The following is a 20,840-nucleotide window of genomic DNA, read 5'->3' as shown; positions in this document are numbered from 1 at the left end:
GCATGCATCGAGACCTTGACATCATTCAGGCATAAGCTGATAAAGTGACAAGTAACATTTGTGCCAGGCAATGACAATCTAACAAAGGAGAGTCTGACCACCTATTCTTTACATTCAATGACATTACCATCGCCAAGTACCAACCATCAATATCCTGGGGGGTCACCACTGACCAGAATTTCTACTTGATTGGATCAGCCACATAATATCGAGGCTACAAGAGCATATTAGATGCTGGGTATTCTGCAGTGACTTGCTCACCTGACAGCATAGTGTCTTCTCTCCATCCATAAGGCACAAATAAGGAGCAAGCTGCTCTCAACTTGTCTGGATAAATGCAGCACTAACAACTCTGGAAAAAGTTCAGCACTATCCAGGACAAAGCAGCCATCTCGTTTGGCAGGTCATTAACCTCCCTAAATATTTATTTCCTCCGTCACCAGAGTTCAGCAGCTGCGGTGTACATCATCTTCAAAATGTACTTGTTCCTCACCCAGGCTGCTCCGGCAGTACTTCCCAAATGGCAACCTCTACCACCAAGGACAAGACAGAGGGTGTATGGGATCACTGCCACCTGTAGGCTCCCCTCCCATCCTGATTTGGAGATAGATGGCTGGTCCTTCATCGCCACTTCACCTATAGATTAGAACTTTCTGCCCAACAGCACTGTGAGAGTACCTTCACCAGAAGTAATTCAGTACGTCAAGAAGGTGGCATACCACTTCTTGGGTATTTAGAGATGGGTAGTAAACTGTCGATGAAGCTCATACTGAAAATGAATATAACAATAGAGCTGTAGCTGATGATGCCTTCCACTTGGGGAATTACTGCTGCAGGTTGGCATCTGTAATAATATTCCTACATCATAAAAATACTTTAACTTTCTGTTACTTTCTTATCTTTTGGCAGTAGCCCAGCTGCCTTCAATATAGAGCTAAATGAGATTAGGAGCAAAGTCCCAATAAAGGGATTGTGGGTAGTTTATTTAAATATTCTCATCTCTGGCCCTGTCAATTCAAGTTGCTTCCGTTCTACTACAAATCCATAATTCGTTCTTTTTTTTACTTAATGCAGAGTACAGCCGCTTTGAGTCCAAAATCCATGACCTTAGGGAACAGATGATGAACAGCAGTATGAGCTCTGGATCTGGCTCCCTGCGGACTAGTGAAAAACGCTCACTTTATGTCCGGTAAGTTCAGTGTACAGTGGAGATGGTTAATTTCCATTGGATGTACTTGAAAGATCCCAGTGGACAAGGCTTACAGTAACCACCAATCAATAAAAAGACCAGCTGATCATTTATCTTATTGTGGATTTGAGTTGGTGCTAGCACAGAAATGCTACACATTGTTGTAATGATAGGCAGTGCATTTGGGAACAAGTTTTATAAAAGTGACAAGACTTTGTTGAATGGGGAAAAATCTTCTCACTGAATTATCAATTAATTTATCTGCTCATGTTATCATTAGCGTCATGAAATGAAATCTAGCTCTGCATTGTTGAAGTATTGATGAATGAATTTGTAACATGGCTTTTGTCTGATTACTTACCATTTTAACAATTCGAATTTCCCATTTGTTTCTTCAACTGCTGGGTTCTGCAAGATCAGTTTTAATGTACAAATAGGCACGTACCACTTAAAGGACAGAAAAAAACCCCAAGATTAATCTTAAATATCCAATTAAGTGTTTAGAAGATTGAATCCATTGTTTTATGTACCTGCCAAAATCATTCACCAACTACCAACTCCATCTCTTTCCTAGGCCATTGTCCAAAGTTGAACGAGACTATTGAGGAACTGACTTTATAAGTGTCTGAGCTAATCTTCGTACTCTGTATTTTCTCAATTCTGTCAATCTCTGTAACAACATTCCTCTCTGACACTGTCTCAACTCATTGTAAACATGTGTAGTTAACATACAGAAATGCCCAAATAAACTAAATGGTGGTAGTTGTGCTATAATGAACTTTCTCTCAGCCGCCATCTAATCTAATAGCATTTCCTTCTACCTCTATCAAATTTCTTTTCAAAGTTATCAACTCTTTGTGGTAACAAATTCCACACTTTAGTCATCACTCTAGTAAAATTCTATTGAATTCCTTTTTACTTTTGAGTATATTTATGGCTCCTACTTTGTTTACCACGGCATTGCTATTATCTTCACTTCATATACCCTATCAACTTTTTGTTCATCTTAAAGACTTTTATTATGCCACACCTCTTCTAGAGAAGAGACCTTCTCTAGAATCTTTTCAATTTTTCCTAAGAGGTATAACTTCTCAGGTTTGGTATCATTCCTATAAATATTTTCTTTTGCAACTTTGTATTTTTCAATATAATATTCTACTTTATAATATTTATTCATGGTCTAACCTAAATAAATTTAATGTAACGTCATTGCTTTTCAATTTTATTACTCCAGGAATGAATCTCGCTGTTTCTTATGTGACATTACTAGTTTTGCATTAGCACATTTACTGATTTGTGCATCAAACTGCTCTGGTGGTTCTCATAGTGTAGATCTTGAATGAGTGTCCTTCCTTTTCCTGCCAAAACATGACCCCTCAACATTTTTCTAAATTGATCTTTTATAATCTCACACTATTTTGCAACTTTATTACCTGTCTTTTTATAACTTCTTGCGGTCTTACTCCTTGCCTGCCAGATTTTTAAATTGTACTCCAATGCCTGAGGTAATATAAATAGTGAATACTGTTTCCATGTCTACACCACTTCCCATATTTTGCGTCTGAACCTCTCTCTTTATTGCCACCTCTGTTTTCTGTATTGTAGCCAGCTAGCTGGTCACTCTGCCACTTGTCCTCCCAAGAGTCCATAATATTGATACATCTATCAAAGATTTTTTGACAATTCAGATGCATTGTATCTATTGTTTTAACTTTGCCTACCTTGTCTATTAACTTCAAAAAAATGGTTGATCAAACATGGCCTTCCCTTTTGAAATCAGTGACAATTTTAATTAATTTCATCTTCTAGGTATTTCCCTGTGATATCTTTAAACCAGGAATCCATAAATATTTTTGCCCCTGACAACTTAATTGGTCTATAGTTCCATGAGTTTGCTTTAATCTTTTTAAATGTAGGAATCAGCTGTCCACATTCCTTAAGCACAATTTTCTTCTGGAGTGAAATGATTATAAAACCATAACCTACTCACAAGTTTTCTCAGTCCATTTGTTCTTAAAAGAACCTATTTAATTTTTTATTGAATTAAGTAGGAGGTGGTATTCAAAGTAGGGGGTATTTATGTGAATAAGTGGTATCTACGTGGGTCTATCTGTACTTGGAATTTGTTTTTGTTTTGCTATATTTATGAATAACAGATGAAGAAATAAAGAGCTATATATTTAAGTTTGTAAATAGTGTAGATAAGATCTGAAACTTGCAAAGGAATACTGATGGATTAAATTTGCCGTAGAAGCAGTGTAGCAAAAAGGTTCACTGGATTGATTCTTGGAATGAGGGTACTGACCCATGACAAGAGATTGATTAGGATTGACCAATACTCCTTGTAGTTAAGAATGAGAGTTTATCAGGGTAGTTAAGCAATGTCTCCCAACTTTGCAGGTATAATCTCCAATTAATTGTCATTCATTTAGGACTTTAGGATCTGATGAGAAATTTCGTCACTCAGGGATGTGAATCTTGGAATTTTTCATCACTAGATGTTTGTGGTGACATTCAATAAGATCATGGAAACATGTTGCCTACTCCTGCTCCAATTTCTTCTGGTCTTATGATTAAGTGAATGGTAATAGAATGCAAATAGTGTTTCATATCAGGAAACTATTGGTCCAGGCAAGAAGGATGGATTAGAATATCTAGGATGGCACAGTGGTGTAGCTGGTAGAGGTGATACCTCTCAGGGCCAGAAGCCCAGTTTCAATCCTGACCTCAGGTGCTGTCTATGTGGAGTTTGCCTGTTCTCCCTGTCATCTCTTGAGTTTCCTTCAGGTGATCCGGTTTCCTCCCAAATTCCAAAAATGTAAGGTTGGTAGGTTAATTGGTCACTATTGATTGCCCTTGGCTATAGATGAGTGACAGAATCAGGAGAATTGATGAGAATGCAGGGAGAATGAAAAAAAAACAGGGTATTAATGCAGGATTAGTGTAAATGGGTGGTTGATGTTTCAGTGGGCACTAGGGTCTTTTTCCATGCTCTACGTCTCTATGACTCTATTTACTAAGTTGTGTGAAGCTGGGAACTGAAGAAACAAAGACAATCAAGGCTTCAACTCCAGAAATCACCCAAAATTAGTGGACGGATACAAATATACTTTTATAATGAAAACTAAAGGAAAGTTAACTTTTACTTCAAGAGCAATGGAGTACAAAAATGTGGAAATTTTGTAACAGACACTTGGAAATGTGATTAGACTCCTTTGGGCCATTATGTTCGGTTCTGGGCATCACACCTCAGAAAAGATGTATTTACAAGGGTTCCAGTGCAGATTTGTAAGGGCTGAATGGGTTAATTATGAGCATAGTTGAACAGATGAGGCTTTCATTTTGAATGTTAAGATAAAGATTCCTGTAACATACGAGCTGAAGGAATGATCTAATTGAGATAATTAAAGGTGTTATGTGGCAAAGATTATTTCTTCTTGGTGTAGAATGTCTGGAATGAGGTGGAATTTCTCTTAGGGTTAGATCTAACCTGTTCAGGGGTGATACCGGAAAGCAATTCTACTTTGATGATTGGTATGCACATCTGATCAACTGAAATTTTAAAAGTGTGTGATAAATTTTTGTTGGACAAGAATTTTCAAACATATGGAGGGTGCAAGACAGGTGGATGGGATAAAGATAAATGAGGATGTAATCAAAAAATGGAACAAGTTGGAAAGGCTGAACAACTCATTCCCATTCTTCCAGCTTTATGCCCCAAGCTTAATGAAGTTTTTTTGTCTTCTCACCGTGCAACATTCTTCAGTAGTAGTAATTCTCAGAAAAAGGAATCATGAAAAGGTCACACTGGTGCAATGTTATCTGACGTGGTGTTTTGTATCCCTAGTTGTACTGTAATCAACCTTAAATGCTTGATGCGACTTCCAGAGGGAACTTTATTTTGGTTTAACCAATGTTCTGCTTTACGTGAATGTACTGCTCAGAACCCTGAGGGAAATTCTGCAATCCAACCCTTCTAGTGAGGAGCAGTGCTCATCAAGATTGCCTTCTGGGAACCTGCAGAAGCAAGTTATTATTTGAATTTATAGTGTATTAGAGCTTATAGTTGTGCAATTATATGGTGAGCTATGGCATTCTTTGTTTTGAGGAATTCTTCATATGAGCACTGTTCCCAACTGGAAGTGCTTGATTATCTTGGGGGTGGCAGGGTTAGGGTAGGCAGCATGGGGTGAGGCTGGTAGTCATGGTTGTTTCTCTGCATCTTGACTGCTCAGAATCTTGCTTCAGTATATTTTTTTTATTCAAGCCTTTGGAGAATATGTTTTCTTGTTGATCTTGGCCCATAAAGACTGCTGGCTATAATTAGTTATTTTTCATTGGGGCTGACCTCCAGAGTCCATGGACAGAATTCCCAAGTGTACCATTGCCCTGCGTTTATAGGTATTAGCTAATTTCTCCTGTAACTGTTGCATAATTTCCTGTATGTGTTCTGAACTTGTAATTTCTCTTGTATCATTTTCTCAGCGCTCTCTTTGACTATGATAGAACCAAGGACAGTTGTCTGCCGAGCCAAGGATTGAGCTTCTTGTATGGTGATATTTTACATGTCATTAATGCCTCTGATGATGAATGGTGGCAAGCACGACTTGTTACACCTCGTGGTGAAAGTGAGCAGATTGGTGTCATACCCAGCAAGAAACGGTAAGTAAAAAATTCTTCTGCTGAAATGTCAGTGAATTGAATCACATTTTTCTGTTTGCTTCCCTTTCCCAAAAGGGCAGTGAAGCTATCAAATCTGTACAGAAGGACATAATGTTGGCAAGAATCGAGCTTGTGATTCCTTCAGCCTGCTCCATCATTCAGTAAAATCAGAACTGATCTTCTACTTCATGCCCACTTCCTACTCAATCCACTTGTGGCTTTTCCTGAGTGTACAAAAAAAACTATCATTCTCAGCTTTGAATAGAGTCAATAATTGGGCATTCATAACTTTCTGAGATGAAGAATATCTTCTAATTACACTTAAATAATAACTTGCCTCTGCCAGTTCCCAGAAGGCAATTTTAATGAGCATTGCTCCTCACATGAAGAGCTGGATTGCAGAATTTCCCTTAATGTTCTGAACATTCTTCATAACTCCACTGTGTACTGGCATATCCTACCCTTTCTCATCATGCTCTAGCCTCTCATGCCAGAAATTACTCTAATGAAGCTGTGCTACAGTACCTCCAAGGCAAATTTATTCTTCCTCTGGTACGGACAGTAAAAATGTGCACACTTCTCCATGATTCAAGAAAGCAATGTGCATTCCACAAAACTTCTCTCATCGTGTCTGCGTGGGTTTCCTCCGGGTGCTCTGGTTTCCTCCCTCATTCTAAAAGACGTACGGGTAGGTCAATTTGGGTTTAAAATGGGCGGCACGGACTCATTGGGCCGGAAGGGCCTGTTACCATGCTGTAAGTAAAATTTAAAATTAAAAAAAAAATTTAATTTAATCCCAGCCTCCTTGTAATATAGACCACATATTAATTGTCCTTTTAATTGCCTGCTATATCTCCAAGTTAATTCTTGGATAATCCTGTGTGCTAGTCCCTCACAACTTAAAAATATTCTTTTTGTTCTCAAAAGTCAGTAATGTCAAAGTCCTACCAAAGTTAACAACGCTTTATTTTTCTACATCATTTTCTATCTGCTGCCGCCTTGTTTCCTCTCTTACCCTGACTGTATCTCTTTACGGATATATTTCTCAGTCACCTTCACTGTTTGTTTTCCTACCTGGCTTTATGTTATCAACAAACTTGGCTGTATTATACTCCGTCCTTTCATCTAAACCACTAACATGGATTGTCCTTGGCTGAGAGCCCAGTACTGGTCCCTGTGGCAGATTACTAATAAATAGCTTACCAACCTGAAAGTGACAACTGTTTACTCCTGCTTTCTGTTTCCTGTCTTTAAATGTATCCTCTAGCCATGCTATTCTCTTGTTCCCAATCCCATTAGTCATTATGTAACAACAAACTCAAATTTGCTTCCCTGGATTTTGATTTTATCTACTCTCTAGCAGGATCTACTCTCTAGCAGGCAGATTATTTGCAACATCAATGTTCATTCCAACTATAAATAGAGCTACCAATCCCATTTTTTCTTCATCATAAGAGATTGCTTCCTTCCTCAGTAAGATCCCGATCTGTGCAACCTCCCCCAAAAACATTCTATTCCTCCAATCTTGGCCTCTCATAGATCCCATTTCCATTTATTCTACCATGAGCAGCCTTCTCGGCTCTAAGCTCTGCTGCTGTTCACACTTCACACAATCTTCCACCCTCCACCATATCTCCATCCAAGCTTTTCATCATCTCATCCTAATATTTCGTTCTGGAGTTCTGTATTAATTGTTGTTTTATAATATTTTTTCTATTAAGTGTTTGCCTATGATAATGGAAAAATACAAGTGCAAGATATTTATCATTTTCTTATGAAATTGGCCTAATATTTTCAATGTTTCCAGTTACTTCACTGAAAAAAAAATGGTTTCTCCATCTTGCTAAATGTTATTTCATTGAATGTACTGTAATGGTTTTAACAGTTTATTATCGTAAATCAAAACCCTTTCTCTTAAATAAAAAAGGTTTAGTTCAGATCTAGCCTCAAATTGAACAATAACATACTGTCTGTAAGAGAAGTTTCTCAAGAATAAATCCAAGATGTTTTGTTTCCTTTTTCAAAAAAGAACTGCAAATTTGTATGCTGTTCTAATGATATAATTGGTGACCCAGGCCCTTGGTAATTGCATGCATCATGTGAAAACACAGAGCACCATCCTGTAGGCGTTCCAAATTCTCATAGGTAATTTTTAGGGCAAAAAGAAGAATCCATTTTGGGTAAGCACCCCTTGTATTTCAACTGTAAACTTAATCAGATGAAGATTCAGACTATACCTCATGACTTTTGAATGAGGCTACATGAGCAGTTCATTTTTCATCCAAGTAAAATCTACTCAACTAGCATAGCCAGTTTTTATTATTATTAAAGCATGGTTGTTAGTATTTAAACATAAAAAATTTTTTCTGCATTGTGTATTTACCTATTTTAGCACTGAACTTTTTTGCATGCTATTTTCTTGCCCCGATTTCATGCTTTTATGTTAAGCATAATTTTTCTTAAGTGTTAACAATTAATTCTGAATTGCTGTTTGCAGCCTGTATGGTTGTGCAAATGGGAATATTTTTCACTGTTTCCATTGTCATGTTAACCAGGTAAAAAGCAGGTTGCAAGCAGTCAAAATCGTCAAGTTCAGACATTTTCAATGCACTTACAAGTTTCGTTATTCGATTGAGCACCTGTCTTTATAGAACATGACACCTCCACAGCAGAGATCTGTCTTTGTCAGCTCAGCTTCACTGCAAACATACAGGCTAAGCTATGCCAACTGCTGCGAATTGACTTGCCAGCAGCCTCCAGGCCCTTTAATTCTGAAGGTCAGAACAGCATTGAGCTTTCATGCAATATTTTCTTTCTAGGCCTCAGGAGGAGACATTTGTCAAACAAGACCATCTGCACTTTATACGTGAATAGAGCAGATGACTGAGATGTGTTTGACACTTTCCCTCGTGGAAAGATGACACGAGATGGAAAGGACAGAGCACTTTTATCACCTGGCAAGTTTGCCAAGAGTCCAGGACACTTAAGATGAAAAGCTATACTGCTAATGGGCACCGTACATAACTCTAAAGCAGACATGTACCGTAAGGGGTGCATAAAAATGTGTTGGTGATTTATGACCACAGAACTGTGATCATTATTAATATCAAGAAGCTCTCCACTGTTCATCCATTATTTAAAATGATCAATAGCATCATTTTCCTCAACTCCTGGTGTTGAGTGAGGACAAGAATGAGTCCTGGAAGGGAGTCCCATAGGATACCATATCTTTTTCCAATTAGACTAATAAAGTAGTGTTTACTCCCAGCCAGATTCCTTGCTTCTAGCCAGTTTTTAATTTCATTTTATTACCCTCCCTTTAATTCCATATTCAAATTTCTCCAGCTCTTATTTACAACTTGTCAGCCAATTTGTATGACCAATCTGGACCTGCCTATGATTTTCTGATTCTGCATCCCCATTTCATGTAACAGCTTGTTATCAGCTTTAACCTCAAACTATGTTTCTTCTAAGAGTAATTCCGGCATCTTCTGTATTCGGTGACACCAATTGCACCTATAATCATGACTTAGCTTAGCTGTTCTGTCTTATAAAGAGTCATATAGCCACAGGAAGAGGCCCTTCGGTTCACTGTGTCCATGCTGACAATAGATTACATATCTGTACTAATCCCATTTCCCAGCCCTTGGCCTGTGGTCTTCTATGCCTTGGTAATTCGAGTGCTCAATCTGATATTTGAATATAGTAAGAATACTCGACTCCAGCACCCCCTCAGTCATAGAGACATGAGCATGGAAACAAGCCCTTCAGCCCACTGAATCCGCACTGACCATCAACATTCAGGAAGTGCATTCCAGATTCCAACCACCCTCTGGGTGAAAAAAGTTTCTTCCCAATCCCCTCTAAACCTCATACCACTTACCTTAAACCTGTGTTCTCTGCCATGGACACCTCTGCTAAAATCTCTTACAAATTGGATTTAAAAACTGGCTAGAAGTAAGGAAGTTGCATGGGAGTAAATGTTGGCTTGTTAGTCTGGTATCCTGTGGGGCTCTCTTCTGGGACTCATTCTTTCCCTCATCTCATAACACCCATTAACCTAGATTCTTTAAATAAATTTCTTACTATCTACCCTACCTGTGCTCCTCATAATATTTGTATATCTCAGTCAGGTCACCCTTCAGTTGCCTCAGCCCCAGGAAAAACAAACGCAGCCTATAACTGAAACGTGCTGGTGAATCTCCTCTGCGCCCACTCTAGGCAATCACGTCCTTCCTGTAGTGAGATGACCAGAAATGCACACAGTACTCCAGCTGTGGCCAAACCAATGTTTTTTTAAAATTGTACCTTAACCTATGTTGTTATATTCTGTGTCCTGGCTAATGAAGATGAGTATCCAAGTTGGCTTCTTAACCACCTTGTCTACTTGTGCTGCCATATTCTGGGATCCTTGGCCATGTACACCAAGATCCCACAGTCCATTGTGTATATCCTACCCTTATTAATTCTCCCAAAAACATAGGACCTCACACTTATTAGGATTAAATTCCAGCTGCCATTGCTCTGTCCAAGATCATCACCCTCAGTATTAACAATGACACCTATTTTCATTTCATCAGCAAAGGCACTAATCATAACTCCTACATTCGCACCCAGATGGTTAATGTGTACAACAGATAGGGAGGGTCCCATCACCAATCCCTGTGGAAGTCTTTGACTAGTAGTCTACCAATACAAAAAAACTCTCACGCTATCAAGCAAATTTTGGATCCAATTTGCCAACTTGCCCTGGATCTACTGGTTTTTAAGCTTTTGATAAATTGGTTTATTTTTGTCACGTACCGAGGTACAGTGAAAAACATTGTTTTGTATGCCATCCATACAGATCATTTCATTACAGCAGTGCATTGAGATAGTACAAGGGAAAACAATAACAGAATGTAGAAAAATGTAACAGAATGTAGAAAAATGTGTTGCAGTTATAGAGAAAGTACAGACTCATTTCGGACCTTGCCAAAGTCCATCAACTTTGTTGCCCTCATCAATACACACAGTTACCTCTTTGAAAAGTTCAGTCAAATGGGTCTGATAAAATCTGCCTCTTACAAAGCCATGCTGACCGTCTTTGACTAATCCCTGCCTTTCCTCGTGTAGATTAAACCTGTCCCTCAGGATTTTTTTCATAACTTCCCTACCTACCACTGTCATTAGAGGCTATCCCTCCTGCCCTCTTGAATAAAAGGTATCACATTGCTGTCTTCCAGTTATCTGGCACCTCACTTGGCATCTCTTGCTTCTCGTAGCAACCTTCTTCACATATGGTAGAAAATTCTGCAGAATTAAAGTGGAATTTAAATGAATGTATGTTTTTTGTTGTGCATTTCTACAAACTGTTGAATTGGTCTTATACTTAGGCATTATCTGTGGAAAGAGAAACAAATTAATGTTTCAAGTTCTCTCTTTCCACAGATGCTGCTTAACCTCATAATTGTTTCCAGCATTTTCGGGTTTTATTTCAATTTTTTCACAGATAGTCAGTCTTTGGTCCATACGGGTAAGAGTGCTATATGGTTCAATGTTCCTGAATTTCAAGAGCTGTCCATTTTGCATTGCGAATTTTTCTGTGTGGCCTTGAGACTGGCTATGAAGTGTTCTTGACTTAAGTAGTAATGTCTAGTCGGGCTCCACTTACAGATATCTGATATTTTGTGTTTTTATTTCTTAGAGTTGAAAAAAAAGAGAGAGCAAGATTAAAAACAGTAAAATTCCATGCCCGTCCTGGAGTAATTGAAATGAAAGGGGTAAGTTGAATAAACAAACACAAATGAAGATAACCAGCATGTGAGAAATATAGGAAGTTTGTGATTTTTTTTTGCTAGACTGAGTGTCGTCATCACCGTCTCCCAGACCCATTAATGTTGCATTAATCTGTATCCTGGTTAGTAAAACAGCATTAAATGGAACTGAAAGATCAATTGATAATGTTCCACAAGGTCTGCAAAAGTTTATTTGAATTTTCACAACTTGTACATCTGCTTGTGATGCGTGGATGGAATGAGTAAATGTTAGAGTAGCCTTGCAGATGGGACCAGTTGAAGCCACCTCTAGTGACTTGCATCTAGCCTTGTGGGGCAGTAAGCATGGATTGACTAGCCTCGTCTGATGGAGGCTGTAATGAACGCATTGATCCCTCATGATAAAATGCCTTGCTACCTTTTTAGCAGTCTGTGATCCTCCGAGTTGTCCCGTGCTTCAGCTTGGATTTGACGCACAGTCTCATGCTCGCACTTGGATTCGGTTCTTCATTCTGTTGCTTTCCCACCACAAAAAATTAAGTGAAACCTCTAAGTTCAGAAGTGCAATTAAACAATTTGAAATTGGGAGCAGAAAGTGTTCTGTTTCAGTATCTAGTTATTGAGCTGTTGATGCCTAAGATACAAGAAATCATTAACCCTGCATCAGTGAAACATGACTGTGCCAATAGGTGCTCACATTTATCCACATTCTCACAATCATTCATTGTAATGCCCAGCCTTGCACACTTCTTCTCTGGTACACTTATTCACATGTATATTTATTCATTCATTCTCACTCTAACACATCTCATAGGCTCTCATTAAAGATCACCCTTGCAGTCAGTAATTCTCAGAGCTGGCTATTTTTCTAACAATTACCTCAGAGCCAAAATTAAGATTAGAAGTACACCTCCCATACAGAGTAAAGAGAGAATCCCAGATTATGAATAAACAATTATAAAAGCGGAACTTAAGATAGTCAGTCACAAGGGTAAGAGCAACCAAATGGATGGGGAGTATGGCCTTGGACTAACCCTCTCTGACAGATGTACTGACCCTCTGGCAGACAAGTCTACTCAAACCTGGTAGGTGGTCTTGTAGTGGAATACCAGGCCAATCAAGCTTATCTGTAATACTCCAATTCACGTAGCCAAACATCCAGTAGCATTTTGAATGCCATGATTTTGATTCCAATATCTTACAGTTAATGTTATCATTTGAAGGTAAAGAATCTTCTCCCAGATCTGTTTTTAAACTTGCTTTTCACAGATGAAAGGCCAAAGATTTAATCATGTCTATTGGATCTGTGAGAGTGATAGATCAAAGAACTTGCACATACAAAACCCCTTTAACATAGTGAAGCATAGGCACTTAAAATCAGAAGCAAATGGCTATTGAGCAGCCTTTGAAGGAAAAAATAAGAGAAGTAATTGTTACAGTGATCAAAATAAAAAAAAGATTATGTTAGATTTGAAAACTAATGATTTTGAACACGGGAAGAGTTCATGAGACTGAAAGGCTCAGAAGGATTTTCAGAATCCAGGTACGATGCTGAATGTTTACCATGGTTATTGATAAGGATAAGCACAAGAGGAAGAGTAAGAAAGCTGAAAATCTGACCTGGAACTCCATGTAGGCTGAGGTTACAGAGATAAGATGGAATCAGACATTGATGAGAACAATTATTTGAAATTAAAGCATTGAGGATATGATCCCATGGAAGTAAGCCAGGGTAGATGAGAAGGCCTTAACTATAGGGGAGGTTGTGGGCTGTAGCTTCAGGTGAGCTGAAATTTGAGGTAGTTGGAAGAAAGTTTTGCATACAATGCTGTGACTTTCCTCCATTTGGGATCTATCACCGTTGCAGACAGGCAGAAGATCAGACTCAACAACCCCATGTGCAAGTGACGTATCTAGTTCACTTAACAATCAACTTGTGTCTTAAATGGGAATGCATCATGCAGCTAGGCTTTATCATGTTTTGAAGATTGATTGTTTACAAGGCTCTCAGTTGTACAAGCATTTTGAATATAAGTTGTGAAGATGCAGCAATAAAATGCATGCTTGGCAATGCATGGGTTTGGAAAAAGTGACAGACAATGGTATGTATAGTGGAATGTTTTATATGCAAAATTCCTAATTGTGTTCTTTGCTACTGCTCTGTTCCCATGTCTTGCAATACTATTAACAATTTTGTTGGGGATGCCACTGTAGTTATGAATAGAGTATCCTTGTACAACAGCCCAACCACATCAACAGCCATCAAATAGGGTTGGGAGTCCCATTCCTCTGTCACTCACTATAGAATTTCTTTGTATCTCCGTGCTGGCTTTTGTTTTTCTTCTCTCTGTGGTCCTTTCTTCATCTCTGTGGGCATTGCAAAGGCTGACAAGCATCGTTGATGTTTTAAGATGTTCATGTGTATTTTAACGTGCACGTGGCCATTTTGTTATAAATGTCTGCATCCTCTCTTAACTGTGAGATATCTTTCAGAACTGCATATGGCCATGATTTTTCAGCCATTGTCATTGTTCTATCTAAAATCTATTGGCACGTTTTAAAATGAAGTTCAGATGCAAGCTTGAAGTATCCAAAAAACATATATCTGGCTGTTTTGTCACACACAGATTCCAAAATCAACTTAAATTACTTCTCATTTCTCAAACCGATGCAAATAGTGATGACAGTTCTTTAACATAGATCGGGCTGCAAATAGGAACACAATGATATCAACTCTAAACATGAACATGTGGTTTTACAAGCCCTGGCTAATGTGACCTCTGCTTTCAAAAAAAAAGAGAAGGTTGGGTTTGGAAACAGGAAGTTGTGTGTCATTCAGTGACTGTCACACTGACTCCTGGTCCTCAGGTGCTCAAATTTAAAATTCACGTCCTCATTTTTATGATTTAATGGCCTTGACATTCCATGACTGTAACCATCTCCAGCCCTTAAATTTCCCATTCCCCCCATTAATAAAACTTCCAAGAAACCTCTTTTTCCATTCCTTCCTCTACCTTCTGTGCAAACCTCCTCTTGTTGCTTTGCATTGTTGGCGTAGGATGAGCTAACTGGGTTCCAGTGTCTGTTAATGCCTCCAATTCCCCATCTCCTATTCCCTTTGTTCACCATTTCCTTGACCCATCTTACACCTCTCCCCCCCCCCCCACATCCATGTCTTCTCTTTTGTTATTGCATCCATTGTTGTCTGATTATGTTACTGTGAAATGCCTTAAGATGTTTTCTTATATTAAAGGTGGTATGTAAATGCAAGTTGTTGATAATGCTGTAGGGTCACTCTAAGCTCTTCAAATATTTATTGCTAACAGGAAAAGTTTTAAAAAAGCAGAATCCCATATTTACAGATTCTTGCTGAGTATACATCCCCATCCATCTAGTAGCTGCTCATGCTTGCATGCCATTTACTAGTCATGATTTCCAATATGGTCTTTTGATGCATCTGAATTTTGAGGTTTTTTTATCGCAATATGATCTTAAAGTTTTTGTTTCATTCCAGACCAACACAATAAATTTGAAAAAGTAAAATAGTGGGTTTTTTTTGGGAAATCTGGAATAAAAGCAGAAAATATTGGAAGTACTCAGCACCGTTTTTAAAGAAATGTAGACAAAAGGTTTTGTTTCTCTGCCCACAGATATTGCCTAACCTCAGTATTTCCAACATTATGTTTTTTAATTTACAGCATTATCTAGTTTTTATAACTATACAATGGTGTATTAGTAGACCTAACCAAACTGTCCTGTTCTTTGTTTATCATAGACCTTGGAGGTGAAGGAGGGGAGGTGTTGTCATTTTATGGGATTACATACTTGGTACTGAATGTGGGATACTCTCCTTGGATATCCGCAGGGAAATGTACAAACTGGTGCAATCTGGATGGCACAAGTTATCAGGGAAATGTTGGTACAGTGTAGTGGGGAATATCCCTCCCGGTTTGTAGAAGAATTTATTCCTGCATTGGGAGTAAGGGGTGGTAGCGTTATTTACATCTCTTAGCTTATATTCAGATTTTCCCGGGAGGGTTCTTTTCAAGAAATAGGACATAAACTCGTTAGATTATATTAGAACTTTGATGTTTGGTGGTTAACACTGGGGCGGAAGAAGCTACTGAAATCAAAATCATTGCTGCTCTTCTAGCTCTGATAATTCATGGCTACTTGGGATCTACATTAAATTTCATGATATTTCCTGCTTTCTGAGTTCTAGCAGTCCAAACTCTTTGATACTCCTGTTATGGTGTTTAACTTCAGCCAAGAGTATGAAAAAGACTGATGTGTTCCTCTAGCTGCAGGTTATTTTGTGACCTTGGTGACAGTTAAGTGACTCAGACTATCACTAGTAAGGGAAAGTTTGCAATCAGCCACACTAGTCTTTCATTTAAATTTGCTCAGTGCCTAATACAGTGCTACTCAATTGCTTAAACCTATGGTTGGTCTGGAATGATTTCATCTGTTACTTTTTTTTCTATAATGTTATCATTTCAAACATTTCCCTCTTGTAAACCTGGTGATGCAGTGACTTTAACTTGAGATAAAAACATATTTCATCAGTGGATGCCACATGCATATATTGGCTTCTATTAACTAACAGCTGGAGTGGGTATGGGTGGGGCAGATAAAGGGTGATTGGCTGGGTAGGTTTCTAGACTAAATTGGCACTATCTTGGTTGGGATCTCTCCATAGAGTGAAGGAGATCATTAATATCAAAATATTGATTTAAAAAAGTTTTTTGTCCACCTTGGTGTATTTCAAAAATTGTTAACTATAATCATCAATCAAGTACTTTCTGGTATTGAAATTTCCTTTGCTTCTGCAAAGGTTTGATTGAGAAGATTATTTGAGACAGCACATGTGACCTGGAGCATTTAAGTAATTTGGGGGTATGTAGCAGTTGGAGCATGTACATTGGTAATTATTTGACTATGGTTGGAAAATCCTGGTCAGTGTGTGCTGGACTGTTCTACTAGTTGGCAGGGCTATCTGTTGGCATTGCAAAGTCTTCATAGATTCCAGTCATAGATACAAATATTCCAAGCACTGTGTAGGCGCATGCAGTTTCAGTGCAGTTTTTGCTTACATGAGATGCTGGAAATGAAGGGTGCACATATGGTTGTGATTTAATCAATGCTTCAGTGCACCTTAAGAGCCTAAAGCATTAATAGGTAATGGGGAACATTGATCTATTAAAATTTGCCTGCCTGGCTATGAATTTGAATGTTATCTATGGGAGATGAGACATGCAGTACAGAAGTCAAAATACACTTGTATCTGGAGGGTGGCTTACCACGTCACTGCTTATCCATATTTACAACATGTTTTGCATGAATGATACATCCATTTGTCCTCCTGTGTCCTCCATCCTCTTCTCCTTCACAGTCATCCAGAGCCAAGCGTAAAAAGAGCTTCCTCTTGTCTCGAAAGCTTGCCTTCTACAAGAGCAAAGAGAATATTGTGCAGGAGCACACAGGTGACCATGACCGTAAGTAACTGTGTAGGTTTATGTGAATTCTGATTGGAGGGAACAGGATGCTTTAACCATTAACATTATATGCCTGTACTATGGTTCCAGTGTTCTAATCGGGGCCCCAGCAGTTCCAAACTTGAGTATAGTTTTGCAAAATGCTACAAATGAGCAGATTGACATGTAATTATTTTCTTCAAATTTAAAAGAATGCTTTATTTTAAACAGTCACCAAAAATTGTCAGCATATAGACAATCTATCCAATCTGTTTCAACACACAATTTCAATATGAATGCCCATTGTATATCAGTTAAGGCTACTGACATTCATATCACTAGCTGCAGTGGTCCCGATAGCTGTCTCTATTCTGCTCTTTCACTGCAGGTCCAGCTGTTAATTCACTGCTTTCCTCTGTTTCTGTATCTCTGTTTCTGTATTATTTCTAATTTTTTGCTATCCGGTGATTGGATCCAGGAGTTCCCTGGATTGAGTGATGACTATTACGGGATGAAGAACCTGAGTAAGTGAGAGACTAGCATTTGTGAATGTAAACATCACAAACGTCTGAGTTTCAAATTGTGTTCTAATACAACACTTCATTTTCTCGCTTCCACTGTCACCTCAAGTGATCTTATTAACTCTTCCAATGCCACAAGACCTTTAGGCCAGGTCTTCCTTCATCATATCATCTCCAATATGTAAACACAATATTGCAATTTAAGCTAGTTGAAAAAAACAGGATTTTTTGCTGTTTAATTATACAATAAGTTAGCACATTGAACAATTTGTACTGTATACATATTGTATTAAAGCAATTTAGATCGCAAAACAGATTACAATGTGCTTGGGGTTCAGTTGCAAAATATAAGTTCTTGTGACAGTATAGTTCATATGGAGTTTATACAATGAGATCTGAAAAGTGAACAAGTTACTGTTTTAAGTTGGATAGATCTTCTTGTTGACAGGCACTCATAGAGTACTTGCATGTGCTGGATGAGTTGCACAGTACTCTTTTAGCTAAAGCAAACTTTACCTTCCTATAGGAACAGTCATTGTTGGACACCCAACACCCGACCAAGGAAGATTTACAAGAGTTAAATTAACTTCATCTGAGTATGGGTGGCATCACAGGTCAAGCTAAGCTTTTTGTATTGAGCCATCAGCCTTCAGTAATGAAGTGGGTCAGTTCCATATCCACACTATGGCTAGAAATAGCCAAGATCTTTTTATATTTGGAGCCCATTACCGACACCAGAATTGTAACTGGCAGGGCCAACAGATAGTTCTACAGTACTGAGGATCAGGTGGTGATCTTTGATCAGCATGTTCCTCAAGCCCACATGAAAATATTCAGTGTGAGGATTGTGCAGGAAGCTACTATATTACATTGTAATGAGAACTGTGTTACAAAGGACAATTGGTCCATCTGTTATTTGCTCCTTCATTACCTGCAACTCTGACACTTTCCTTTTATTTTTACAGAATGTATGACATCCAACACCAGTGACAGTGAAAGTAGCTCCAGTAAGTAACTCCTTTTCATCTATTTCTCATCTCCTTATTGGAGTTCGTTTATATCCAGAAGTCTTCTCCTCAGGTGATGCAGCCAGTTTAGAAATTGAAGATGCACACTGCCTTATGAGGAAACTGCCTAACATTTTATGGTTGCAGTGAAAATTATGACAGCAGCCCCAAATACCCTGATCTGAACTAAAGAGTTTTTATGGAGACACATTGTGAGACTCCTTTGAGTGTTGATGTAGGGTTTTGACCTGAAATATTGACAATTCCTCCCACCCCCCCCCCCCCAAAGATGCTGCTTGACCCGCTGAGTTCCTCCAGCAGATTGTTTGATGCTAAAAACATTTTATTTAGTGTTATTGGGGCTGAAGAGAGGGCTTTCAAATGGACAGCTGCAAATTCTGTGGTGGGATAAGCATTTCTACCAGAAATTCAAGATGTGTTTACTGTTTTTAATTTGCTGCACTTTAGACATTTACTAGAGGTTCAACCCATAAAGCTTTTATCTTCATTCAAATGACATACTCTCAGGGACACTGCCATTAATAATCCTTTTCTATTGCAAATACTTAAGCTGAATAGGTGGAAACCTTAAGTTTCTTGAGTGCAGGCAGACTGTACAGGAAATTGATGAATGGGAGATGGAAATGGGGAAGAAGGATGGGGGGTGGGATGACAAACTGATGAGAATGATGTCAACTATTTGTAATGCTTTCCCATTTTCTTATTTCAGAGGGTCAGGATGATACTGTTCTATCCTATGAGGCAGTAACACGCCTGGAGAGTAAGTAGATCTTTGAGTTGATATTTGAATTTGCAGGTTGTAATACTGTGCATCAAAAGGAGTGGGATTAGTTGGATGGCTCTACTAAAGAACTGGCATGATGGAGTACAATTTTAGACCTGATAAATTATGTAATAATTGAACAAGGGTGTTATCAAGTCTGCAGTGGCTCTAGAAGGCAGGTCATCGTCTCCTCCTCAAAGGCAACTAGGGCTGGTGAGAAATTTTTATCCTTAATAACCTTCTGAACTAGCCTGGAAAGCAACTGTTGTGAACTTAGTGAAAATGCAGTCCTGTCCTTTGAGTTTTAGTTTTGCTTGAAACAGCTAGTATAGTAACTGCTTTCTGGATAAACTGGAGCCTGTTTTCTTTTGCTGTTGTCAAGCAGCAATTCATTGTTAAGAACATGAGAAATAGGAGCAGGTCACCTGGCCCTTCAAGTCTGCTCTTCTGTGTCAATACAATTTTAAGATTTTTTTTATATTGCAATGGTATCTCCTCTGTCTTCTAAATTCAGTCTCTCCCCACACAGCAAATCCACTATGCCTGAAACCAGTCTAGTGAATCTTCCCTGTATGAAGGGTCTCAACCCGAAACTTCGACTGTTTATTTCCCTCCATAGCCGCTGCCTGACATGCTGAGTTCCTCCAGCACTTTGTGTGTTGCTCCAGATTCCAGCATCTGCAGAATCTTTTGTGTATCTGCTTGAAACCTCTATTCCCAAGCTTTGCTTTCTGTCTGATAACTAATTTTCAATCCATGCCGAATGTTATCCACCTTATATCATGTGTATTTTAAGCTTGTCGAGCAATGTCTCATCTGGGACCTTTATTGAAAACCTTGTTTAAAAAGGAATTACACCAGTTCCTTCTTTTTCAATCTTTTTATTAAATTTCAAATTAATTCAAATTAATATACATATGGTGCGAAGAGATCGGGAATAACAACAGTTAATATTTATACTCACACGGAGTAAAATATATAATCTGGACCTCCTGCTCTCTTGCTAAGTGAACATGATACAAAAAAAAGAGATGCGAAAATAACAGAGTTATTATAATGGGAGACTTCAATTATCCAAATATTGATTGGCACCTACTTAGTGCCAATGGTTTAGACGGGGTGCAGTTTGTTAAGTGTGTCCAGGACGGATTCCTGACGCAGTATGTTGACAGGCCGACTAGAGGGAGTGCCATATTATATCTAGTTTTAGGTAATGAACCGGGTCAGGTGACAGATCTATCGGCGGGTGAGCATTTGGGGGGCAGTGACCATTGCTCCATAACCTTTAGAATTGTCATGGACAGGGATAGGAGCAAAGAGGATGGGAAGATATTTAATTGGGGGTAGGCGAATTATGAGGCTATAAGGCGAGAACTAGGGAGGGTAATTTGGGGTGACATTTTTGAGGGGAAATGTACTATGGAGATGTGGTCGATATTCAGGGATC

The 20,840-nt window shown here is 38.6% G+C and overlaps 1 protein-coding gene across 4 annotated transcripts in view; it reads left to right on the top strand.

Moving 5' to 3' along the window:
• dlg3 (discs, large homolog 3 (Drosophila)) overlaps positions 1-20,840 on the top strand; it is a 212,469-nt gene that overhangs the window by 174,069 nt on the left and 17,560 nt on the right. For 3 of the 4 annotated variants that reach the window (XM_052020917.1, XM_052020919.1, XM_052020920.1), the window contains 6 exons: positions 1,075-1,189; positions 5,675-5,851; positions 11,538-11,613; positions 17,000-17,102; positions 18,568-18,609; positions 19,340-19,390. In XM_052020917.1, coding sequence (XP_051876877.1) covers positions 1,075-1,189; positions 5,675-5,851; positions 11,538-11,613; positions 17,000-17,102; positions 18,568-18,609; positions 19,340-19,390 — 564 coding nt within the window. Of the gene's footprint in view, positions 1-1,074; positions 1,190-5,674; positions 5,852-11,537; positions 11,614-16,999; positions 17,103-17,559; positions 17,606-18,567; positions 18,610-19,339; positions 19,391-20,840 lie in introns of all 4 variants that reach the window. The other variant, XM_052020918.1, reaches the window with a different exon arrangement.

Source organism: Pristis pectinata, chromosome 8 (assembly GCF_009764475.1).
Source record: "Pristis pectinata isolate sPriPec2 chromosome 8, sPriPec2.1.pri, whole genome shotgun sequence".
NCBI lineage: Eukaryota > Metazoa > Chordata > Chondrichthyes > Rhinopristiformes > Pristidae > Pristis > Pristis pectinata.
This window is presented reverse-complemented; position numbering and strand designations above follow the sequence as displayed.